General features: G+C 44.1%; 1 protein-coding gene across 1 annotated transcript in view; it reads left to right on the top strand.

Annotated features, from left to right (window-relative positions):
• The first annotated feature begins 660 nt into the window (after positions 1 to 660).
• The window catches only part of GAP43 (growth associated protein 43), a 58,550-nt gene continuing 32,225 nt past the window's right edge, over positions 661 to 26,985 (top strand). The window contains exon 1 of the mRNA XM_026037222.1: positions 661 to 761. Coding sequence (XP_025893007.1) covers positions 732 to 761 — 30 coding nt within the window. The 5' untranslated portion in view covers positions 661 to 731. The remainder of the gene's footprint in view (positions 762 to 26,985) is intronic.

The raw sequence follows: 26,985 nt of genomic DNA, 5'->3' as shown, positions 1-26,985 counted from the left end.
ATATGTTTGCTGGCGAGGGGGAGGGGGGCTTTAACAGCCATTTTAACAAATTTTCCCATTTCCCTTCAGCTCGCAGCTCCCACCTACGGCATGTCACCTGTGCATGAAACATCCCGCGTGCCATGGCAGTCACCCCGCGCCGTCTTCTCCCCTCCGTGCCCACCCCGCCCCGCGCTTCCTTAACGTATAAATCCCACTTCTGGAGGCGGCTGGGTGGGTGCTCAYGGCTTCCGCTGCTCCATGGGGCTCGGGGCCCCCTCACAAGGGCTCGGGCCCCATCTYGTCCCCACACACCTCCACCCATGTCCCCCTTCCACCGCAGTCCGCAGCATCCCCTTCCCCGCGTAGTCTCTGTGCAGTGGGGAAGTCATTGGGTAATTGGGTCCAGATTGGAGATTTTAATTATTCATGAGGCTGGCAAGGGGACTAGTGAGGGAGAAGCTGGGAACAATTCGGGAAGAGAGGGAGGGAGAGGAGGCAGCGTGTGTGTGTGTGTGTGTGTGTGTGTGCGTGTGCGGTGAGCAATAGCTGCGGACCGGAGAGTCACTGCTAACTGCCCTGGTGTCTGTGTGTGTGAGAGAGAGAGCGAGAGAGAGAGAGAGAGAGAGAGGGAGAGAGAGAGAGGGAGGGAGGGAGGGAGTGGAGAGGGTGGGGGGAGAGATAAGAGAGAGAAGAGGAAAAGGAGAGAGGAGAAGGAAGGAAGAAGAAGGAAGGAAGGGGACAATACGATCATGCTGTGCTGTATGAGAAGAACAAAACAGGTAGAGCTGGAGATTTTCTCTTTCTTTCGGTGGAAAAGGCACCCAGGCTGTGGGGTGTCTGTGGGGTGTCTGTGTCTGCCTCTGAGAGCRTGAGGGGCAGGGGAAGGGGCAGGGGTAGGGGGAGGAAATTTCGGCTGCTTTCAGCAGATGCCTCTTTCACGATTCTTCAGCATCTCGCAGCTGAAGGCTCCCTCCACACCCTTCAACATGACTGTTTTGCCTTTCCAGGGTGGATGCTGTGGGGAAGGGGGGTGGCCTATGGCTGCATTTGGGGAGCTACCAGGATCTCCCCTCTATATCGTATTTTTTTAATTGTGGGCAAATTGCCTGGGATTTTCTGTCTTGTGTTTCGGAGGGTGTGGATGTAGCRGTGGGGGGAGGGTTGGGAGGAAACGTGATGAGAAGTGGCTTTGCCTTGAATATAAAGGAAACAATTCTTCATCCTTTGCCAAAAAAAGAGCGGATACCCAGTGAGCCTTGATCCTTGGTTGGAAAGCTCTCTAATGCTCCGATGAATGAGAGATGCTTTATGTGCATGTGCTATGAGGCAGCTCAGAGGACAGGTGCATTCATTTTCTTTTTTTGTATTGTAACAATCTGAGTAGGAATTAATCTGAAGCTATTTTTTTTTCTTTCAATTTATGCATAATGAAAGGTGCAATCAGTTAATAACAAAATCATTAGCCAGAGGAAGGGGCTAATAGCCYTCTTTGCAATACCCTTCATATTGCAACGAGTTAGACAACTGGGCACCGGCTGGAGAAGAGACAGAGGACCACGCCTCTGCTAGCGCCAACTCGGGTGGGATAAGAGAAGCTTGCAGCGTGAACCTGTTGGAAACCAATCTCTGTGCTAGCATTGCATGGCTTTCCTTCATGGGGAATTGGGATGCTGAGAAGATTGGAGCAGTGGCTGGTTTCTAGTGGAAAAATATACATATATATATATTTGTGTCTAAATCATATGGGTAAAAAAGCTGCTCATATCATACTCCYGTCACCCTTCCTCTTTCTATTTTATGTGAAAGCCCACACGTGCTCTTTTTTAAGAGAACCTAATTTGGCTGAACTCCTTGGACTTCTTTAGGAGGATCTTGGATTTATGCAGTTGGAACTTTGGGGTAGGAGCTCATCCTGAATATCTTTATAAGAAATTTTGAATACTCCTCCTAAATAAGGATCTCCCCCTAAATAAGGTGATGACAAAGAGCTTTGGTCCTTGCGCTGAGTGCAGGACTCAGCTCAGTYTTAAGTATAGAGCCATAATGGTTACTTTCTTTATACGTTTGCATACGTACATTTGTATATTGCTTGCAATATAGTACTGCAGTACTCTGGAGCAATATCCTAACACAGAGATGCAAACAAGACATGTCACTGTGGAACAGTGCAGTGTTTAAAGAAAATCCAGGTTAAGGTGTGTTTCTGAATGGAGGTATGTGTGTTATCAAATGAAGGAGCAGTTTTGTAGAATAATGGGGAGGGGCAGGCAAATGAGATAGAAAAGGACCCTGCGTCATGTGGCTTTTTTTTCTTTTCTTTTTCCTATGCAGGTTTCAAATGTTCTGCAATTAATGATACATTCACTTAAATCTGGAGGGAGGTGGTGATGGGGGGTGGGGGGCACATTGCAGCCCGCCAGCAGAGCACATTCAGCTGGCAAATATGGGATGAAAAGAGGAGGAGAAGGAAGGCAGACAGAGAAGCAGAATGACAGAGTAGTGGGTGGAGGTGCACAGCAAATTTTAAAATAAAGTAGGTAGCTTTGGCTTCTCTTGAGCCGGGAGAAAGCTCTTGGGGAAGGGGGATAATTTTGCCCGTGCTATCACAGGTTGGTCATTAAAGCTTCTGATTAGTATTCTGATATATCATTTTTTATATCTGCCTAGACCCATACCTGTCACTTTTTACTCTAGCATATTTAGAAATGCCTGGTATGCAGGTATTTTGATCTCGTGTAGTCTTCTCTGCCCAGCCCGTGTATTAATCCACTGCATGGTACACACCCCTCTGCGCGTGCATGTGCTGCTCGCATCCCAGCTCTCCAGTCCCCTGCATCTGTACTGTACATATATGCACATACATGCGCTCATCCACATACACTTTCTGGTCCTTATGCAGCCATACATCCTGAAGGCAACTGCCTGTGTGTATTCCATGGCTTTTCCTGTGCTCAAAGCCCAACTCCTACTCATGTATCTGAATGCACATGCTTCCACACACCAAAATTGCCAGACTGCTTGTACGGATGTTGGAAATTTAATTTGGAACAGAAGAAAGACCTTGGTTTTGAGTTTGTGCTCTTCCTCTGTCCCCACCCAGATCATTCATAGAGAGAAAAAGATGGATGGGAATCACAGGCAGGAGTTCCCTTCCCAAAATAAAGACAACTCTCCTCAAATTATTTTCCCGAGGAAGCTCCTGCTGCCCTGCCTTTCTGGCAGCAAAGGAGCAAAATGTTGAAATCACAGGCTTGGGCGTGGAAGAAATCTCTTCACATTCATGTCTAGGTGTGCTCGTATGTGTCTACCCTCCCACCCCTCAAAGACAAGTATATTCACACGCTGGTACCTCGCAGGTTATTCTTTCTCGTGGGTGCAATGCCAGTGTGAAGAGTGAAGTGTCTGACTGAGTGTGCCCGCCCATGAGAGATGCAGCTAGCTTAGTGGTGTCATTTATGCCCACACGGCATCTTTTCCCACAAAATATTGAGCTAAAAGGAGGCATAGCTGAAAGGCTGGGGCAAGGAATTCCTCAGCCCTTGTTACTAGCGAGAGATGCGGTTGGTAATGCAAGGAGAGGGGTGGTTAGCTAGGTGGCTAGAAATGCAAGCGTTGCATGTGCCGCATACTGGAACAGATGGACATCAGGGGGGTATGTGCTCAGTATTGGATCGCATGAGTGATTAAACAATAACCCGCAAGCAGGTTTCCCACTTGTGGGCKAGATGATTCCCATTCATCAGCAGCCGGCTCCGACGGCTTCCTTCCCCTGGCGTCCCCYGCTCCACAGCCCAGCGCCGAGAGCCGGCGGCTGCGAAGGTTTAAACCTGCCACACCCTTCGGATGGAAGCAGGGAGCCGGGAGAGGCAGTCTGCCTTTCTTTCCCCTTCCACGCGAGCAGCATGAATAAACAGGGATCTATCTCTGAAGATGCAGTTTAATGCAATTAAAGACGAAGAAAGCATTAGGGAACTCTTTTAGCAATTACAGGCAGCCGGCGAGGTATCTTGTCATTCCCGGAACTGCGGAGATGTACAGGATGGAGGAAAAGAGAGAGAGAGAGGGAGGAAGATGCACGCAGAGTTAAGATTTTGTTGCCTCAGGATATTAAAATGTCTTGGATGTTATTTAGAGAAATTTAATTATACCACACAATGCAGATGCTTCAAGGCTTGCAAGGCATGGTCTTACCTTTAAACGCCATCATAGATGGAGAAAAAAGTAGTATTTTAAAGGGTAGGTGACCATCCACGCCCCTCCTCCCTCTACTTGCCAGCATGGTGTAAATCACCACAGCCCATTGACTTTAAGGCAGAGGCACTACATCTGCACCCGAGGAAAGTCCAGCCTCTGCCTTTCTGAGAGACACTCCATGGTTTCTGTGCTCCTCTTAGTAAACAATTGCTGCATTGAAGTTTAATTACTTCAGGTCCTTACTATTTCTCTTCCTGGAGCAATACCTGTGGGATTTCTCCTGGAAAGCAAGTCTCAGGAGAAGCACCCCTCCCACCACCCTGTCTTCCTCTGCTGCCTTTGCTGACTATTAGAGACATTGATTTCTCCTCGATCGCATAATGTAACTCTTCTTAATGGCACAGACCAGCCCCCTCCTAGGGAACTAATTGCAGGCAGACTTTCCAGGGGGAGAAAGACAGCCGTAATGCTTAGTAGGAGAGAGTAGAGAGTTTCCTACTGTAATGTGCTCCTGAATCAGAGTCTCAATACAGAGCAGGCAGGCAGCACCCACCGTAGAGGTGTCCCTGCTGAGAAGGTTGTATTGAAACTTGCATCTGCCAGGCTGGGGACGTGTGTGCACCCCAAGGGACCAACATGGATTGCCTGTGGGCTTGTCCTGCCCAATGCTGCATGTGCCTCACAATATGAAGGTGTGCAGTAACTGCTGACCATGGCCATGCCATGCTGAGAGGCTGGACATCACTTGAGGCCTTCTGTGTATTATGATGAGAAGATTGATACCTGCTGTGTATCAACAAGTTACATGAAGCCTGGGCACAGYCCCAAACTCAGACTGAGACTGAGTAGCCTGAGGCCTCTGCTTATTYTGTGGCATGTAAAGCACCTTCTCTCAGCAGGCCCCAGCCAGGGAGTCCTCATTCGGTCTTGTGGGTTGAGGTGCAAGAGGGTTGAGCTGCAAGGGTTGAGGTTCTACCTCAGATCTGCTCTCATTTCAGGTCAGCTGTCATGGTCTCTGAGATGCTACCCCAGGATTAGGAGCTAATCTGTACAGATATTACATGTCTCCCTCCCCATCTCCCAAGGAGACTTGTGTGGGGGGAGAATTTCCCACTGGTGACAGCTACTGAGGTTCACGATCTGCTTGTGCTAATGGAAGGTGACCCGGGACATGTGTGTGTTGCAAACGTTATTTGCCCCCTGCAAGATAAGAGTGGGTGGTTAGTCTCGTATCATGTTAATTAAGGACACCTGTAAGTGATGGAGTTCCCTGGCCCTATGCTGAGAGGATGTGCTCAGCGCAGTAACTCCCATGTGCTCCGCGTGCAGAGGATGTGGGACATTCATGGACTCTGCTTGGTCTATACTGTGCAGGCACATCTGTGCTGAGAGACTGGCGTATAACCAGGAAAAGCAGGACTAGCCTAAGGATTGCCTCTTGCTTTGGCTGAAATAGTATGAAGCAGAACAGCATGCTTGCTTTTACATCAAGTAGATATAAACCTGATGTCTCTGCATTCTCCAAGGCTGGAGGTGCATTGCTCTCTACCATTTGCTCAGTCCATGCTCTGCTGGCACTTGTATCCATCTCTCTGCGTAACACTCCTGTTGTCCTCTCCTCCTGCACCTAAATGACTGTTTCTTCTCTTCATTCATTTTGGTCTGCCGTCCTGCTTAGGGAGATTTTATCTGGATTTGAAAATAAATGACAGTTCCAATGATAGACTGAGGCTAAAGCAACCYCAGGATGAGAAACCTTTTGATGGCAGCACTTTGTGTAGATTCACTTTACAGGTCACTGGTGGATTCCAGGATTTGCTTTGAGACTGACAAGTCTCGGGAATAGGTTTGGTAGCAATCCATATCTGGCCACCTCTGAGCTGTGAAGGTCCAAGGTGTCAGGCAAGAACCACAGACCAGTAGCTCTGCACAGGGATTCATAAGACTGACTAGAGGAGGTCTATCATCCAGACAGGTGCTGCAGGAGATGCATGTTCACTGCTGGTAGAAATACAGAAAGAGTATCTTGGAGAGATACATTTCAACAGCAGAAGTCCAAAGTGAAACTCTAAAACCCATCTACATTGATTTAATCTATAATTCCAATCCATACCCCCAAGCATACTGGGACATGACATGTAACCTCAAAGCTCTCATGGCCTCATGGGGAGAAGGTGTTTATATATCCTTAGAGCTCTCTCTATCACCTGCTGAGTGTGTTTGTAAAACTCCCTGGCTTTTCGTGGTTGCAAGTGGCACAAACCAGTAGTTACTATAAAGGAATGAGTTTCAGGAGAGCTGTTTTCTATTCCTATTAGTGCCGTTAACCTGCTTTCTGACTTGATCTAAGTGCAGTTTTTCTCCCTGTCATGGCCCTCTCTGCAAGGTGCTTCTTTAATTCGGAAACTAAATTAATTAGTGTGTGAAAAAAATACATATATTCTGAGGCCTCCAGGTGAAAGTTACTTTAGACAGGCAAAGCTCTACTTTACCATCCTCAGTCACTCCTGTAATGCTAGGATGCCTTCAGCCACTTGGGTTCCTCTGACATGAGCCATTAATTTTCTTCCTAGAACCAAGCTTTATTACAGGGGACCACAGCTTGAAAGAATGTGCTACAACTGAGCTTTCTCCCTGCCCTCCTCCGGTGTGCTAACTCCTCCTGTCATCATGTAGTGATGTACAGTGTGGGGGAAAGGGTTCAGGTGGGTGGAGAGCTAGTGTTGTAAAAATACTGATTTGCTTTTTATGTAACAAAAAGAATCTGTTCTTTTGGAGTTGCACTCCTCCTGCTATCCCTGCCTGTTATTTGTTTTGTCTCCTCTGCCCACCTGTTCTGCTCCTTGCTTACTTCCTGCTCCCTTGACCATGAAGTCCTCCTGCTGCTTCTCCTCTTCCTTCTTTACTTCCCTTCACTTCCCTTCTTCACGCTCTGCTTCTTGAAGGCTCCTGCTAGCATCAGCACCATCTCAAAGGGCTTTTCATTTCACTTCTTCAGGCACTGGTCTCAACAGGGAAGTTGATAGGAACTCTAACTACATAGGTTCTTCCTTTGGGCATTTGGTTGCTTTTGCAGTATCCACAGTTCTCCTCCAGTTGGGCAGCTGCAGGAGCTATTGAAAAYGACCACCTACAGACACAGAGAGGTCTGTCTCTCTGCACTGGAGAGCAGTTCATTCTCACCTCTTGCTTTGCTGTCAGCATAGGTGAAAAGCTCCCCAGTTCCACCAAGCAATTGATGAAGGGCGCACTTCATCAAATCACAGATAGAAACATTGGAAAASACCTTCAAGATCACGAAGTGCAACCATCACCACCATGCTGCTAAACCATGTCTCTAAGTGCCTCATATATGTGTTTCTTGAACACTGCCAGGGATGGTGACTCCACCACTTCCCTGGGCAGCCWGTTCCAATGCTTTCCATGTAGAAATTCTTCTTAATGTCTAACCTGAACCTCCCTTGGTGCAAGTTGAGTCCAGTTCCTCTAGTCCTATTGGTAGTTATTCTGGAGATCAACCTCTTTTTCCTTTCAGGTAGCTGTAGAGAGCAATAAGGTCTCCCCTGAGCCTCCCCTTCTCTACACTAAGTAACCCCAGCTCCTTCAGCCACTCCTTGTCAGGTCTGTGCTCCAGCTCCTGCACCAGCTTCATTGCCCTTTGCTGGGTAGTCCCAGCTTCCATGTCCTTCTTGTAGTGAGAGGCCCAAAACTGAACACAATATTCGAGTTGAGGCAGCACTGAGTGCAGGTGGATGATCATTTCCCTGGCTGGCTACACTGTTCCTGATACCAGCCAGGAGGTTGCCATGTTGCCATGAGGGCAGTGCATACAATGCAAACTAATATCACCATTCCTGCTTTCTTCACTACTCATGATGCCTCCAGTCTTACTTCTCTGCTAGTAATGCCACTGTTGGCTGCCAGGCTGTGCTCCAACCGCCTGGCTGACCCAAGAGAAGAGCCCTGAGCCTGTCTTCCTGCTAGACTTGTTTGCCCTTGATTCCTCAAAAGGAAAGCTAGAATATACTTATCTTCCTTCAAATTATAACCAATACATGTCAGTCTCATTCCTTACTCATCTGACTTCTGAATTATCTTGAACTAATTCCAGTCATAATCACAATATATCTCTATTTATAGAAAAGTGGCACATTTCACAATATTTAACCATCCTGTCTGTAGGAACCACCTCTCTCCAAAGGCTGGTAATTAATAAAGTTAGATGTTCTGAAGGAATCTTGCTCAGTTGTTTTAAATGTCCCTAAATTTTTTGGTTCAGGGATATGTGTTTGGATTTGGATGCAACTCTGCAGTCAGTTTTATTCCACTCCTTCCATAGAAGCATAGGAGTGAAACCGTGCTGTCAGAAATTCTGCTTTTTATCAATTGGACTGCTTTCTAATAATTGATGATATCCAGAATAATTTATGGTTTTGATTACTTATATAATTAGTAAGACTATTATCCACTAGCATCCGGTTCATCAGACTGTTGAATGGAGTCTAACTCATTTATTTTATTAATAGTATCCCAAAACCTTACAAATTTGAAATGTTAAGTATGCCAGGGTCAACATTTGGGGCAGCAAGGTGCTATGCTTTACTCTTTTGCACAAAATGCCAGTTGTTTGTATTAGTTCTAACTGAAACCAGTCAAATGTGAACCACAATGCTTTTGATCTGACTGTTGCTTCCATGCCATCCTTGCCTCTTCTGTCTACTCTCTGCTTTAGGAGTAAGCTATTCCATGGTGGACTTAAGTAATTTTCCTTAAAGTATTTATAAATTTGGAAAGGTATATCTAAAAAAGCAAGTATGACATATTGTTTTTCTGACAAAAAGCTTGCAACCGCYCTAGGACATTAATGTGCCGGGAGGATGTTACCTGCTGCACTATGTCTGAGAACGATGGTCCGGCTGGGAGGCTGTACTGCAGCAATGCGTAACTGAAGCAAAGGAACTTTGAGAGACCTAACCAAAACACTGACTTTTGAAGGCAGGTATGCATCACTGTACATCAGAGAGTGGCACTGAAATGGCATTTGTGAATCTCAAATTCAGGAGCAGCTTCCTCAGGGTCAGTAGCTTCATTCTTAGTTTGTTTCATTGGAATAGTTGGGCTGGCAGCTTACAAATACCTGGATTGCACTATCTGAGTTAGAATTTGCCAGAATGGAGGCTTTTCTTGATTGAAGATGAAAGACACTGTTTTTTAACTCCTCCTGCTGTCTGCATTTTCAATGGCAGACCCTAAGGAACTCCAAGTCCTACTAGAGTTTTGAGGACAGACATCCACAACATGTTTAATGTTGACAGGACCTTCAAAATGCAGTAAAAGGTGTGAAAAGGATGAAACCAAGCCCACCTGCAGCACTGGGTCTGGCAAAAAGCCTTTCCTTTGTACTCAAAGGCCAGTCAGAGTACTGGCTAGAAGAGATAAAATGTACCATTTCTGTCTGAGTAGATCTGACCCTTGCATCCAGGGAGAATGTCCTGATTATTAGGCTGTAGAATATGCTGGAGCAGGTTTCTCTAGGTCTTTCATGGGTCAACTGACCTATTCTGCAACAAAGGTCTATTATTACTTGGGACAGAGCAAGAGAGTGAATCAATGTTATCCTGGCCCCTTAGCTTGGTGTTTATGGTACTTGTAGAGTACCATAGATCTACAGCGGTAAGATCTACACTGCAAACCTTCTGCTAAAATTTATGTCAGGCATTATCAATAAGGCCAGAGTGTTTCATGCCCATTGTGYGTATTTCCAGTATGGTAGTTATCTGCAACTCTATGGCTAAATAGCAGTCACAAAGGAAGAAAGATCAGGATTTAGTAAAGGAGCAGAGCAAGTCAGGATGTACTGATGAAGGAGAGTTGTTTCAAATTACCCAGGACTGATCAGCATCATCCTAGATTATTTGCAAAGATGATGGAAACAAGCTCTGACCATGAGCTTTGAAGACTTGTGAGGGTTGGGTGAGCCGTGAGAAGGCTGAAAAATAACTAACAGGATATAAGAAATTACAGACTACTCATTTTAACTTAATTCCCAGGGAAAAAAAAAAGGTGGAAATAATCAAATGAAATAAAGGAGATGATTAGGAGCCTGTACAGATCTGCCAAGAATAGATCCTGTCAAACCAATTTAGCTTTCTTCTATAACAAGCCTTGTGGATACAGTGGAAGTAGTTGTTAGATCTTGTCATTATCTCACAGGCTTTATCAGAAGTTAAGCAAAGAAACATAGTCCAAATGAAAACATTACAGCACAGATGCAGACCTGGTGTAGATAGCCCTGCTCAATGAGCAAATTTCTGATTTTCTGTTGAAGACTCTCTCAAATGCTTTTCCACCAGCTTGAACTTAATGTTTTCCTTAAGCACATTGTCCTTCATATTTTGKCTTCAACTTAGATGACAGAAACAGTCCTGTTCAAGAAATGTGTAGATGAGGCACTCAGGGATATGGCTTAGCAGGTATGGTAGTGATGGGTTTGTGGTTGGACTTGAAGATCTTGAAGGCTTTTTTCAACCATGATGATTCTATGTCATCAGCTAGGTATAAGTTGTTGGAAAWTCCTGGCATTTCAGGACAATCTTGGACCAAGGTGTMTCAGACTGAGAACCCAGGTCAACGAAGGACAGAGCATCAGAGCATTTGAAGAGCATCAAAGAGCATCAGAGTGAATAAAAGATTCTCTGAATGGGCAGAATTCACAAATTTCAACCAGCTGTCCATGGAAGCAACAGTCCAGCTAGCCATCCTTCTAGAGAAGAGACAGCATTATAGAGAACCACAATTTCTATGTTAGTCTAGAATGTCATCCTGTTGGGAGAAAAAAAAAATGGAAACATCATCTTAACTGGTTGTGCAAATGGAAGTATAGGCTGTAAAACATGTTTACTAAGGCTTCAGCTCTGATCAGCACATGTCAAGTTTCAGCTGAAATGCCACACCTAATTYTTGCTAACTAGGTGTAGTCCAATGGAAGAGAGTGCAGACTGTGGTAGTGAGATTTGTTGGACACCAAGGAAAATGTACTTTGTGAAGAAAGATTAAAATAATTAGGGCTGTTTAACGTGAAGAAGTAAGTCTGAGAATGGTTAGGATGCCAGTCTGTAAGTACATAAAAAGCAAGAGTAAGCAAATGGTAATGCTTCATGTCTAGGGTGGATAAAACAAGCACTAGGCTTTAATGGCTGTCAGAGAGAATTGGACTAGACTCTAAGTAGTGTTTTCTCACTGTAAGGATAGTGATTCACTGGAATAGATTGCCTAAGGAAGCTATGACAGCTCCCATCACTGTAGGAGCTGTAGGAATTTCTGGACCAGAGGGTGGACTAAATGATCTCTTGTGATCTCCCAGCAGCTATTTTCTATGATTAGTATCAACTATTCTCTGAAGCAGGAATTTGCAATATCTCCTCTTGCAGATGTGAGCTTCATGACTAGGATATAAAGACATATTTTCGTCTACACTCTCTGCTCTCTCTGGCTTCATTCTTATTTAATTCTTCCTAATTCTTTTTTTTTTTTTTTTTTTTTAAAGCCTAACAACTTAAACAAGAGAGGTTAGAAGCATTGTACATTAAACAGTTGCTTGCAAAGTAGAAAGATATGACTTGAGATCCTTTCAGATATAGTAGAGAGCTGGATTAGCAACTTTCATAATCTTGGGAAATTAGTCTAACCATTGACATATGGAATGAACACCTATGGTCTTGTTTTTTGCCCTTTCTGAGCAACACTTCAAGGCTTTGAATCTGAAACAGAAAATGTTTCTTTGAGAGATCAAAATACCTAACTCCAAGAAATTTAGATATCACTACGTCTTCAACATTTGCTATGGCAAGGTTCAAAAGGCATGTGTGACGTATTGTGATACTGAGGTGCCTAATTCTCCACATATTTTCTAGCAGATTCTTAAGACCCTGACTTAAGGCAATCATTTCTGCAACGCATCTAGCTTCCTAGACCTAGCTCTGAGATCTGCTTTCTGAATACAGACATCTGCTGAAACTACACACTGAGGTTTCTTTTTCATCATCCTTAGGCAATGGATTATTACAAGGGATATATCAGCTGGTGGCTTCTTCTACCTGCCTAACATGAATTGCCTCAGTGTGTTTATGCAGCAGTAACTCAGRAATTCCCAATTGGAATGGTGTACCCCTACTGGCACGGACCTTGGTTGCTTAATCCCCTCTGCTCCCATTATGATGCATCCCAGCAGTTCCTGGGAACACTGAATAAAACTTGCTGAGATATAATGTTAAAGACACTGCACCTTCAGTGGAGATCTCCTCATGCAGCAGCATAAAGCTGGCCCATGTATCTTGTGTTAGCTCTATGGACTTCTGAGTCTATATAGCCCCCAGAAAAATATCCTTTCCCAGRCTATTTTAAAAGGAGTTTAAACAACACAAGAAGGAACACCAGAATACCCTGCTTATAGTCAGGATTACCCAGCTGTTTTTGGATGAGACAAATTGTAGTAGTCAAAGATGTTCTTTCAACTACATCAACTACATTTTTTTTGTTTTTCCCTGAGCTTTACCTGTTTGGACAAAAAGCTTTTTGTTAAGGGACTTCTTACTTTGTGCTTTTTTTTTTTTTTTTTTTTTATTTGACTGTATCTGCATTTGATATACAGGAATAAGCTTTGGACATGTAATGAGTATTACAACCATTTAATAAACAGCTTTTGTGTCTTTAGTGACTACAACCAAACAGTATTTAACTACTGTGATCTAAATTATAAATTTTCTTATTTTCTGCCTTTTCAGTTTGCATTTTTAAAACAAGAAACTAAATCCTTTTCTTTTGTGCATACATTAAGTTTTCAAAGTAAAACACTTAGAATGTAGAGAACAACCTAACTAAAAGGGTTGCTAATCCATCTTTACTTTGTCCTCCCTCACTTACAGGCATAATAATGTGCTCTTTAATTATATGGTCAAATACTAGCATATATTATATATGGTTTTTTCAATAGGATCTCTGCCTGATTCAGTGCACAGAAGGGGGTATACTTAGGGACTGAAAGCGTTTTGCTGTAAATGAGGGTGTTATCTATATATTATCTGTTTCCCTTGTTGCCAGTGCTGAAGGTTGTGTATTGAATTGTGCTGGGGCGGTTCAAAAGCAGAAGAATGGTCTCATGTTAGGGCAATTCAATACTGCCCTTAAAAATTAGGTACTTCCTTGCCTTGAGGTCCACTGTGCTACCGAACAAGCCATTCAAATGAGGCTTTCCATGGTTGGCCACTAATTGGTGCATTCTCARTTTCTGGGTTCTCAGTCTGAGACACCTGGGGTCCGTCTTCCAAAAGTGCAGATCTGGCATTGTATGGAGTTCTGCTCTTAACATGTACAGAGTGTGGAAATGCWAAGCACTTTGATAATGCAAATCCAAGGCATCTCAATTTGGCGACTTAAAATTAGTGGGTTCTCTTGGCACTTTTGACCTTAACCTCTTTGTACTTTATTTCACTGGTTTTAAAATGAAGAAAATAACYCCACCTATCTCTTTGAAAAAGCATCCATTAATGCTTGTGAAGCATTGAGATGCTATGGCAAAATAGTGCCGTAGAAAAGGACATGATGAAATAAGTAATTCTGTATTCAACACTGGGTTTGAATGACGAGTGGCAAATAAGGCACTTGGCCATGCTTAAAATTAGGATAAAGGGAAAATACTGAATAGCTACCCCCTCAGTGAGCCCTGTTTATCCTTTGTACTAGCTGGGATGGAGTGAGGGAGATCTGCAGGACAAAAAAAAAAAATGTCAGGTAGTTGAAGACTTTCATAAGGCATGTGCATGAGTGAGTCAAAGCATGGACTCAGACAGTCTCCATTTTATGTTTCCTCTTTTCAACCTTTACCATGTGCCTGTAAAGATGATTAGGCCTTTGTGTCTATGAATTATCTCCAGAAGAGAGTTTACTTCTCCCATGGGGGCACATTACAGCCTAACATGTTCAGGAAGAAGTTTTATCTTAACAGAGGCTGAAATGGAAATCTAAAAATCTTAGTACAGAAATTCAGCAATCCACCTGAACTCCGTAAGATCTGCACCTATGTTTGCTGTCCTGAGATATGTCAGTACGGTATGATAAGAAACAAGCCAAATCTAACCAGTAGTTATGGCTTGGAGTATATCCCTTATGAGGGCTCCCTGTCTCGTCTTTGGAGGACTTTCTGCTGAGATTGCCCTCAGTGGCAGCTGAAGAGAGCCTGCTCCTCCAGAGTTAAACCTTGGCCTCTCAGGACTGACGCAGACTTGATGGTCAAGACAGAATGATCTGGGGAGACGCTTCATGCAGACAATGTTGGTAGATGAAAGAGAAGGCCTTTAGGCCAGGTTTGGAGGGGAGGACTCTGTCCGTCTGTCTGCCAAGAGTAGAAATGGAGAGACTGGCATTATAGGGAAGGAAAGGGCCTAGGTACAAAGTGAACTTGTAGTCTTCTCTCTGGACCGAACAAGGTACATGTTTGCCAAGAATCTAACTGAGCTATATGGCTCTTCCGATAGCATTTGAGAGGAGGTATTTTATTTATTTTATAGTTTATATTTGAGAGGAGGTATTTTATTTATTTTATAGTCCTCCCTGTTCCCAAATCAGAGAGAATTTCAGCCTACCTCTGAAGCAAACCATGCTCTAGGTGTTGTTATGTAAGGACTGTGTTGTGCAACACTACAGACATGAGAAGCAGAGGTGCAGAAGGGAACTGGACTAGGTCAGCTGATAATTTTGTTGGAAGTATCTGCAAATATATGCCTCTACTGGCTTGTTCTCCCCATAGAAGAAGCACTGACCACAGCAGATACTACTGCAACTTGCCAGCACCCACTCCAGAACTGAGTGGGCCTTCCCTACCCAAGGCTGGCCTTCCTGTCTCGCAAAATACAGTAAGTAAATACAGTAAGTGGCCTCACTGGTAGGGTTGGCTTACTTCTGTTTCTCTTGTTCCGTTGTAATTGTCCATGTAGAGGGGAAAATGGGTTCCTCCTCCTGTGCTTCCCTGCCTCCTCATTTCTGTCCCCATTCAGTTCCATCTCTGACACATGATTTATGGCATCTCACCTTCACACAGCATGATAGTATGGATGTTAATATCTCCAACCTGTATTTTTTCAGCTCCTCTCATGCCGTCAGGCATAGCAGAAGACAAAATATGCTGAGTATCCCTTGTAGGGGCATGATGGAGGTTATTCCAGAGGGGTTCTACTGTTTGGAAGTTAATTTGGGAAATCTTTCAGTAGTGCAGATATACCTGGAGAAACTGGAGTTTTGAARAACACAAGTTGCAAGTCCTGTAGTGTAAAGCGGAGGTCAGTTTGCTGTCGGTGGCATTGGAATGGCATGCACTCAGTTATACAGAGCACAGGGAAATGCTGAACAGGGTTTCATCATTCATTTCCTACACTTTCATCAAGGCCCTGAGCTCCTGCCCTGCAGCACCTCTAGTATTCCAGCTCTGATATCCAGAATAGCTGAAAAATAGGCAAGGATCTAGCTGGTCCTTTGAACAAAATAATTCTGTGTTCAGTTGCTTTTTGTGAATCTTAAATGATGAAATCTTCAGGGGGCTTTTCCCTGCTGCAGTAATTGTGCACTCATTAAATTGCCAGATAAGACTCTGTATTAATTTATTTTTTGCCAAGAAAAGCATTTAATTTTCCACTGATAATCTGGCCTCACCTAATTCAGGGATGGCCAACCTGGGGCTTTTAAGCCAAAGGCAGATATCAAGCAATTGAAGTTTAATTCCCACAAGGGACGTATGTCATATTATTGACAGCACCGTCTGCTGATGTTAGGACTACTTTTCTATCAGTACTTCCACGCGAAGGAAGCTCTAGAGAGCTGCTGAGGCCATCACCTCCTAGATGCTCTGGAACTCTAATCCAACCCTATATCAGGTGCTGGGACTCTGTAGAGTTGTTGTTTTCTGTAGCAACTTGATGAGATTTTTTCTCATTATCTGAGGTATATGCTAGGGCTTTGACACCTTTTGGACAACAGAGAATGTTTTCCAGCGAGGCTTATAAGGCCAAGAGGGTRGAACTCCCAAGACTTAATTCATTTCATTTTAGAAAGTGAAATCTGTGTAGAAGTTTAATTATGCTTCGTTACTAGGACTGGACATAGATTAGACTTCAGCTGCAACTAACAGGAGACAGCACATGTGTGGAAAAGTTTAAAATGAAGCTATTTTAAAAGGAAGTTACTAAGGCTGCTAAATTAAGTGCTCAAAAGTTAGCCAATATTGGAAATGCAGTTGCCTGTGCAAGCTCAGCATCAGCTCCTCTTCTGTATGTTTTGCAGTACACTTTTAATAACAGGAACACATCATATTTTTCTTTCTAGGGATTTCCACCACATTGAGGTCACAGAATGGATCATGCTCACTTAACAGCTATTCAGTGTTTTGTTCTCTCATAATTAGTCACTGTGTGGCCCCACAACCTTATTCAATGAGCAGTATTCAAAATCTGCTCTGAAATCAGAAATACTAATTTTCTCCTGGATTGTCACGTGATTCTGATCATTTTGCAAATGTTACTTAGTTTATTTTCACTACCTGCAGATGGAGAATCAAAGGAACAAAGAGAAGGAGTTTGATCAGCAGGATTCTCTCTTTTTTTTTTCTTTTTTTGGTGCTAAATTTGAGAAACAAAGGACCTGACTTTTAATGCTAGTTTTTGTTTTCTAATGTTGCACAGATACAAAAACATCTTCCATTAATCTCAGCTGCAGCTTTGAGTGCTCAGCAGTGCTGCAAAACAGACTCAAAATTTCTGAAGTCAGCTACTCAAAGATTTGGAGAAAACAGCTAATGACTGCCCTGTAAAAGTATAGGCAAGGAAAACTGAGAAATTCTGTGGCAAAAACAGGGCAGCACTATAGGACAGTTGTCTGTTGGCTGTCCTGATGCTGAAAGCTTCTGTTCTTCTTTGGAAAGCCTCTACTTCCTTCATTGAAACCTTCTAACTTCTGCAAAAAAATGGAACCAGAACTTTACTGTGATCCCTTATTCCCCCAAGTTTCCTTCAATTATCCAGAATTCATAATAAAGCTTTAAGTGTTCTTTAAACTCCTTTGTTATATTCCAGCAGGTCGAGGGAGGTGATCATCCCTCTCTACACAGCCCTGGTGAGGCCACATCTGGACACTGTGTCCAGTTCTGGGCTCCCCAGGACAAGAGGGATGTGGAGCTGCTGGAGAGAGTCCAGCGCAGGGCTACCAGGATCATCAGGGGCCTGGAACATCTGCCCCATGASGAAAGGCTGAGGGAGCTGGGCCTGTTCAGCCTGGAGAAGAGGAGGCTGAGGGGGGACCTGATCAGTGTCTATAAATACCTCAAGGGAGGCAGTGAGGAGGAGGGGGACGGCCTCTTTTCAGTGGTGGACAGCGACAGGTCTAGAGGAAATGGCCACAAACTGAAGCACCAAAAGTTCCACAGGAACTTAAGGAAAAATTTCTTGACAGTGAGGGTGACAGAGYCCTGGAACAGGCTGCCCAGAGAGGCTGTGGAGTYTCCTTCTTTGGAGATCTTTAAAACCTGCTTGGACGTAGTCCTGTGCCATGTGCTCTAGGTGATCCTGTGTGAGCAGCGGGGTTGGACTAGATGACCTCTCAGGTCCCTTCCAACCTTAAGCATTCTATGATGATTCTATGATTCACAAATTTCACAGATACTTACAAGGCTTGTTTCAAGCAATGGCAGGGTAGTATCGTAATTTGCAGAACCATCCCCCCTCTAAAAAAAAAAGAAATTATTATAAAAGCAGGAGCCTGGCAGGATTTTCAAAGAGCCTTGGTGCCCAATTCTCCCTAGAGTCCCCTGGGATTAAAGCATTTATGAAAGTCCCATCCCTGGTTCCTTAAAATCTATCCCTTTAATTCTTTCAGACAAGTTCACGCCGACCCACTACAACTGAAGTGTAGAAAGGTTTATTAAAATGTTAATAATTCATGAATGCTTGTAAAGTGCTGTGATAATACAATCTGGAAAAAAAGGCACTCTTGAGGGAGTGTTCAGTTTTTTGTAGGCTTCAAATTGTTTCTGCAACCAACCAAAGCATTTTTTTCCTCCATATTATACTGAGATCAAAATATTAGCTAGCTGAAAGCCTTGATAGGTGTTACAAATCTAATCTAAGTGCTCTCAGATGCTGCTAGTCATCAATCAGATCCCAAAACCCTAAGTCAGTGACTAGTTTGAAAGAGTACAAGAAGTGTTTGGGAATTTGTAACATGCTGGAAGGGATCAAATGGCTCTTGTTGAATTTAACACCTGTTTGAAGATACTTCTGTATCTCTAGTTCATTTGTGATTTCAGTTCTGCAGCATTTAGTGAATAGGTTATGTAACCTGACCTCAGACTATGGATTGCTCACCAATTATCATACTCCGCTATGCTTTTACATGCATGCCTACATATGTATATGTCTGTAGGTGCATATATATATATATATATAAAAATACATATTGTATGTGCGTGTATGTTTGTGGCACACAGTTCATGATACTTGTGGGATAGTGTTTCCTCTTACTGATGGGGTTGCAGAAGGAGAATAAGGAGTTAGGCAAAAAAAATCTAAAACTTCAGATTCAGAGAACTAAAATTTCAACTAAATAATCATTCATTCTAATGGAACTCATGTGAATTGTGGCTATTTTCATGGCTAAAGCAGTACTTTGCCTGCAAAATGGAATATAACTAGTGATATAACCTGGACATAACACAGACATTTTCATATCTGCTTCATTTGGGCAGGTTGACAGTTTGTGCTGCTTAACTGTCTTATGAAGAACTAAGTATTGTTATTTTTAATGAGTCAACAAAACTGGACAGGCAAGAACCAGTCTTGTCCTGTGACTTCCTGAAGAAGGAAGAATTATGTCTTTCTGCTAAGAAATGGCCCCATATTTTAGATTGGGCAAGGAGAAAACAAACCAGTCCCTACAGTATGTGTGTGTCTTTTTTTCCCCCTCTGTGAACTAGCATCCTGCCTGTGCAGTTTCTGRTGTTTAGCACATTCCTATTGTATTGACTCCTGTGGCTTCTTTCATTGCTTCCTTCCCCAGCACCACAAGGGAGATAGATATATCCCAGGGATGTGGAAGTAATGGCTGTCATCGTCATAAATCCTCATCCATTGGCTCTTCTCACAGTCTGTGGGCACCTCTTCCTTCATCTGGGGACTCACCATTAGGACAATAGGAACCCGGATGGAAATTCTCTAGGAACCTCTGAAAAGTGGCTGGCTTCCTTCCACTCAGTCTTATTTGTCCTAGCCTGTTTCAGCCACCCAACCTCTTAACATCCTCAGAAAACTCCTAACTGTGCTAAACAGCATTTGTGGAAGCTGGCGGAAAACACAGCAGTCAGGTGCAGGACTGTGTGAAGCAATGTGCATGGATTGCTATCCATCTATAGGACACTCAGCCATTTATAAGTTCCTCTGAGCTTTTCTTTTTTCTTTCCCCCTACTAAGTGCCTAGCTATTTTCATCACTATCTATGTTCATGACTGCAGCTTTTCCTCTGACTTGGGGAGTCTGATCCACACAGTCTGGGCTTATTTTTAGCTACATTGCTAATTATTATTTTTGTGAGTATCATGTTGCAATATTCATTAAAGCTGGGGAGACATTTTAGTCATTTCCCAGTAGAATGAGAATGAATTCAATAACCCAAACAGGATCTCTGCGGAGATCTAGGGAGAATGGTCTGGCAAAGATGAATGGTCTGACAGGTGAGAGCTATTGTTATACCAAGGAACATTATTAAGATAGCMCAAATGAGCTGTTCCCAACATGAAGGAGAAGCAAGGGGCTGACTGAAACTCTGTAGGGATCAACTCTGTAGTTCAACATTGGAATAGCAGCCAGAGAAGCCCAAAAAATCATCTTTTGTGAAATTGTATGATGAGTGGCACATAAGACACTGCTTTTTCAGGACGGGTAAAAAATCAGTCTTACTGCAGTGGAAAGTGAGAGCCTAGAGGACTTTCCAATCCACCCTGTGTTGGATCCAGATGGTTCTCAGGGATTCTGAATGACCCTGTGCTCACTTCAGAGCAGTGCAAAGTACTGGTCCTTATTAGCAGGGGATGAAACACTGCACAGTTTTCTGACGTTATTCTCTTTGTGCCTACTTCTGAGTGCCGTCTTTGCTTTACATTGTGTCCTGTGGAAAGATGCCCCTATTCCAAAGGCAAGTTCTGCTCAGGATGAACACTTGTTATCCCAAACACTTCTTTAGCAGAACAGAAGGCAGTAGAAAGGGCTGTGTGTACCCTGTCTGCCTAGCCATGTCCTGATCCTCACCAGAGCTCCCTTCTCCCCTGAGTCCTCTGCCACTGCAGCCCATGGCTGCTGAGTAAAGSCTTCTCCAGAGAGGGCTCCAAGGATGCCCGGGTAGTTTAGGAGGGCTGTGTTAAAGACAAGTCAGACAGAAGGCAATCTAAACTCTGTGCCTGAGGAGAGCACATTACAATGCGTGCTGCTTTGGGGCTACTGCTGTGCTTCCCAACTGAAGCATGGAAAAAGATAGAAAACTCTAGGAATAGGATGTTGAAAGCCAAATGAAGCCCTTTTTAATAACAACTTAAAGATGGGAGGCCCAGGAGGTTAAAAAAAATGGAAAAAAAACAGTTGCCTTACAGCAAGGAACTTAATGGAGCTCTGGCTGACTGCTTATGGGTTGGCTGTGATAAAGTAGCCTTACTGCTCACATTCCTGGTCCCACTTGTGAGCAGTGACTCCAAACACTTGAGGTTATTTATTATTTCCCCTAGCATGTCTATTCAATATATTCCTGTTGGCTAGAAGACTTAATAGCACAAACTTAACAGTGTCTACAAAGGACCTATTGCAGCATGAACTGCCTGCCCTCTTTTACAGTAGGGTTATGTGCAGGAGAGGAGCAAAGTAGGATGAAAAAGCAACTTGAAGCCACATGTGCATTTCCTATATTCTACTTCCTAGAAAAAGTGATTAAGCCCTGAGGCTGTTCAGACTCATGTTCAGCTGCCTGTGACCCCAAAGGATAGTTCCARTCACAACCACATCTGCGCTCTGGTGACAACCCTTACCTGAAGGATGGGAGAAAAGGAGTATAGAACGACATCGTGATTTTGGCTCTGTGCCACTCAAGAATGACGTCTGAAATCAGGGAGCTAATGCATCAGTTTTACAGGCTTTGAAAAGCCCTGAAGTAACGTGAACTCTGAATGTACTCAGACAGTCAAGTCCAGGTTCCTAGGTGAAAGAAGTTGTGCTATACACAACTGACAGCCTTTTCAGTTTCCAACAGACACTCATGCTTCCTTCAGGGTGTTCTTATCTTGTACTTAGAGAAGGGAATAAAGAAGAGCATCTTGCAGTACTTTGCTCTGCTACAACACCATGCATTTGAGACCTGCCGTAGTGTACATATTCCTTCTGAACATAACAGTTTCTCCTCTCCAAGACGTTTGGAGCAGCAGACCACAGGAATCTTGTAAAATTTATCCCTGCTAAAAATTATATTCAAATGAATGGAATCACACCCACTTTCACCATTTAGCGTTGCATTTGACCTTGCAGTACAAAATCTCAGTACATCTGTTTCTTAGTGAGTTGTATGAACTTTGGGATATGAGGAATAGGGAGATATGGTCTAGGTTTTCTCCCACTTTGCTATAAATCGACTTTATTTAGGAGCTCATAGTGGGACCAGGAATTTGTTTCTTATATTTGATGTTTTATAGAGTAAGTTTTACTCTTTTTACCTGCACTAGTGACCAAGGAGGAAATAGGGCATCTCTTTCTTTCTCTGCTTGTTCTTCAAATACATAAAAGGAATGAAATAAACTGTAGGCTAAGAGTAATTTCACAGGACGTTTCCTATAAGGTATTTGGCATGCAGGGCATGCTGTTACTGTGAAGAATTCAGATCCATAAGAAGGGCTCACGTGCTACATACTGATTTTGTTGACTGAACAGATGTTGTCATAAGTGAGAGCCTATCTGCTGCCTTGCAGAACATCTGTAGGGCACTGATGATACTGCTGAAGTGAGGGTGGGCAGAGGGAATAGCCAAGTCAAGTCAGGGGCAAATGTATCTGTGCACACATTAGGAGATGGCTGGGTCAGGCAAGTCCAGCTGGGCATGAAAAGTCACAACACAAATCAATAGAGTTGCTGTGAAGATGGGAGTCAGCACCCTCAAGTCTTGTTCAACACCGTTGTTTTCTGCCTCTGACAGCAAGGTTGACTTTTGTCCTGGTGGAGCCAGGGCTGGTGTTAGGCAACCCCCAGAACAGGAAGCTAAGAGCAAGAAGCTAAGCCAGCAGAGTCACTCCTGGCCAGTACGATGTAGTTCTGTGCCATGGAGACCCACCGAACCTTTCAGAACCAGAAGCTGCTAAAAACCCAACTGAGCCTGCAAAAAGATGTAGCCTGCAACAGTAGGGAGCTGCCTTTCCTGTGAATTCCTGCTCTTTGGCAATAACCAGATGCTCATACGTGCACAGTTCAGTTTGAAGAATTGGGATCAGACTATTGGGAATAAAAGCTGAAGAGGCTGTGAGAGGGATGTATTAGACTGAGTTAGCTTAGAGYCAATTTCTCAATTTGTGTAAGAGACCTGCAGGTCTGGTTACTTGGGTTTTGCTGGATGCAGTGCTGGTGATTTGAAAAATTATACTGTGCTCCCTGGGGAGCAGTGAAGCTGTTAGCTGAACGTGATGCTCTGGGTTAGGTTCTTTTCTTTCAGGAGATGAGAAAAACAAAAGACAAAGGCCTGATCAGGAAGAAAATTAATAGTAAAAGAGGCAGGACTTTACTGTCCTTGAGAGCTTGAGGAACCTGGTTTTTTCTTCAGGTCATGATGCAATTACAGGGGCATTTAGCACTCCTGTTGCCACCGCGAGTTAACTTGCTGTGTGGCTGTGGGCACAGGTACTAGCTGCAGGGTTGCACTCCTGCAGTAACCACARTATAGAAGAAAGACCTTTCCTCTGGGTGCAGGTGCTAGGTATAAGGCAGTGGAAGGGCTTGTAGAAACACCACTATCTACACACTCTGTGGAATGGGAAAGGCTCATTGCAGAGCACTACGGGAAGGCAGAGGCTGCTGTTGCACAGCCTAAGTATTTTCCTCACTGAAGCCTTAGCTAACACAAGCATAGCAGTGGATTTCAGTTGCAGAGTAAGCATTGCCCTTTCTATTTCATAAGCAGTTGGCACTTGAAGCCCATTTGCTCCCAGCTTGGGTTTCATCTCCTGTATCTCTCCACTATCTGAGAGGAGCTGCTCTGTGGCTCAGGACAGAGCTGACTGTCAGGCCACTCTGCACCTTTGTTGTCCGGGATGAGGAAGCAGCTGGCAAGGCTCTGCCTGGACCTGTCACACATCATCACATCAACATGCAAGCCAATGTGCCTCRTGACAGGGCCAGCTCCCCAGCAGGGCACTGCCACCAGCAGAGCTTGTAGGGATAGCCCGGCTGCCCTGGGGGAGAGGCTGACTCTGGGGTCCCTGGACCACTGCTGTCCCTGTCCCTGTGCAGATGGAAGCCAGGGCTGTGCAACAAGGTGGCACATGCCAGAGAGAGTGCTGCCAACACCTCTCGCAGCTGTGGCAGGGGCACTCATGCAGGTCTGCTCCAGGGGACCCTGCTCGGCTATTTAGCTGCCCTGTATTTCTTGACATTTTCTCGCTATCACACCCTTTACATGTGGATCGGTGATTTTTTCTCTCTCTCTCCCCTCATTCCTCCTTGCACTGTATCTCATCTCTCCTCTCTCAGTGTAAATCTTATTTTTTATCTCTTTTCCATCCAGTGGCTTGGCTTTGGCCAGGTTTTACCTCTCTCCCTGCCTTTCCTTTTCTCCATTTGATTCCTTTGTTTTCCAATCATCTCCACTCTCTTCCTTTTCTTCTCCTTCAGCTCTGTCTTCTCCTCCCTTGGGCTTCCTGCCTTGCAGCCCAGCTCATGCAATGCCTAATCTACCCTCCATGGGTTTCAATCCCACACTTCTCCTTTKCTCTTCCTCCCCTCACCACAGCATGACCTGGGGCAGTGTTGGAGGAGCATCCTCCCTGCATCTGTGCTGGTGGGCAGCCTTCAGAGTAGAGGCCAGTCACAGTGCAGAGCGCTCAACTAGTCACACTGGCAAAGCCCATCGCCCAAGCAGCTTCCCAAGCCACTGGGAATTAATCTGCGCCTTGCTTTCCCTAATTGCTGGGGATGTTTGTTTGATTTTAACAACCCGTAACTACTTTATCAGAAGATAATTGCCCCCATTTCCAGTGACAACAACAACAATAATAAAATTATTAGTATCGAACAAATACAACCCTGCAATTACTGCCAAAGAGGTAGGAAGCTGCTTGTTGCTCATCTCTTTCTCATCACTAGGTTGAGTGGTTTCATGGCATTGGCAGTCATGGCCTCCAGGAGTTATCCAAGGTTTAAGATTAAAAGGCAGGTTAAAAAGAGGGTTGAAGGACTGAATGGCCTTGGGGCTAGAGTCTGTCACTGTCATCTGCTAGCTCCAAAAGTCCTGGGCAAGCCAGCAGGGAACATAAATGGTTGCTCAGTCAGTGGTGGTTTTGAATGTGAAATGAGCATGTGGGACCTCAGCCTTGTTGATCCAGGAAGAATGGTCCCAGCATAGAATTCTTCAAAGCAACTAAGTACAACCCAGGAAATGTCCAGGAAATCTTAGAGAAATAGAGAGGAGGAGAAATAGACTTCCCATAATCAGAGCTGAGGGCGCAGCACTGTGTTTTCACAGAGGGCATGGGGTAGGGGATGTAGGACACAAGCTGCTGCTTATGGAAAGTGCTCTGGAGACACTGCCTGACCCTGGGCTCTGGGGAAGCCCAGCAAATGCCTGCAACAGACCTCGAGAAAGGCAGTTCAAGTTGTAAATGAAGCTCCAGCCCTGTGGTTAAAACGAAAGGAAGCATGTCCAGCTCTCCTGGGGCTGGTGCTGTGAGCACCTGGAGATGAACAACTCCTTCCTGAAAATTTCTGTGGAATCCAAAACAAAGCAAGAAGGAAAAAAGGAGAGAGAAAAAAGAGATGGGAAGGGGAGATTTTACTAATTCATGGTTTCATTATTTGGCCATGATCAGCAGAGCATGCAGGAATTCAGAGTGTGAAGTTGTTGCTTCAAGTCATATAACAGGAATTGTCCTTGATTGAAGGAAAGCCAGGAAAAAGTCCACCCAAGCCACAGAGTTTGAGCCAGGGTACTTTTTTTTCTCAGCAGTCTCATGGTATTCAAGTTTGTGTCTTTGTCTAGGCAATTGAAATATTCTTGCATTTTTCGATTTTTTTTTCCCCTAACCAAAGCATAGTTTAAGGGAAAAAAAAATCACCTGGTCCTTTCAAGGAATCTCTTCTTCAGCCTGGTCTATTTTAGGAAAGCATTTACACTGTCAGCTTGGCCAGCTTCAGGTTTCATTCCCAGACTATGACCCCTTGATGTGTGCATCTGCTGATGGGCTCCTTCTGGAGCAACACAAGCATTACCCTTCAAAAGAGGGACTAGGCAAAACTCTCAGCACATTATTCTTGTTAAACCAGGGCCTAACCTGAAGAAAGAATATAGATGTGGCTTGTGCCAAGTACCCAAGGCCATCAACATGGTATTTACAAACCTCTGAATGCCTCCACACATGCTTAGGCTGTGCCTCAGGAGAAGCAAACACGAGACCTTGACATAGCAACTCCATGACCACAGGAAGACTACACAGAGCCCAGACAAGACTGAAGGCCAGCTCAGTTTCTCACAGACATCTATGAGCTGCTCTGCTCCAGTAAACATTTCTGCATATAAGTCACTTTGCACCAGATTCAGGCAGAAGGCAGTTTCTGCTCTGGCGGAGCCCACAAACCCAACATGGTCATCATTAAGCACGATTCTTTGTTTAACCAGGGGAGCTAGAGGGACTTCAAGTTGGCAAATGACACAATGGTCAACCATGATATTAACAGAAATGAAGTGACCAACAAAAGGGAGGGTCACAAAAAAAAAAAAAAAGCTGAAGTGAGTGTAACAGATTCATTGAGAAGGCACAGCTAAAATAGACAAATATATCAAGTAGTTAGTTAACTAGTTATTTTACATCTCACTTCTCCATCACCCTACACATATGTGAACAAGATTCTTCCATCTGCCTGATCATCATTAGCCTGTTCCATTCTCCATTCCAGGCACCAGAAGATAGAAGTTTCCAAAGTGTGAGAGGACCTTGTAGAGAAAATGATGGAAACCGCATTGTTAGAGGAACTGGAAACTGAAGAGCTGGTTCCCTRGTAGTTATGCACAAAGAAACAGTCCTCAATAAGCTTTTGGAAAGATGAAGTAACCTTTTTTCTCTCAAGGGTGTTTTTCCCACCATCAACACAGCCAGTCTGGGAAAAAGAGCTCTGTTTGTTTCTTCACCTTGTTGACAGGCCGAGCTGAGAGGTGCCATCCTCTAGCCAGGTGTCTTCACACCATTTAACTGGGTTAAAAATAAGCTGTTCTCTGTGCTAAATTGCTTCCTCATTTCACAACTCTTTTCTCTCTCTCTTGTGTCCATGCTTTGCTCCTTCTGGGGAGACAGCTGGTCCTTTCTTTAAAGCATTCTGCTCCTTAAATGCTGTTTCTGGGACAAATCAGGTCAAAGAGAAGCAGACCCAATAAAGCATTGAGGTGACTCAATCCTGTGAAATCAATGGGAGAGAGGTGCCTAAATTTCATTGTGAGTCTGGGTYCCAGTGACCTTGAAGGATACCAGTGCAAGATTGTGCTGTC

Source organism: Nothoprocta perdicaria, unplaced genomic scaffold, assembly GCF_003342845.1.
Source record: "Nothoprocta perdicaria isolate Ctin4 unplaced genomic scaffold, notPer1 scaffold_193, whole genome shotgun sequence".
Classification (NCBI taxonomy): Eukaryota; Metazoa; Chordata; class Aves; order Tinamiformes; family Tinamidae; genus Nothoprocta; species Nothoprocta perdicaria.
This window is presented reverse-complemented; position numbering and strand designations above follow the sequence as displayed.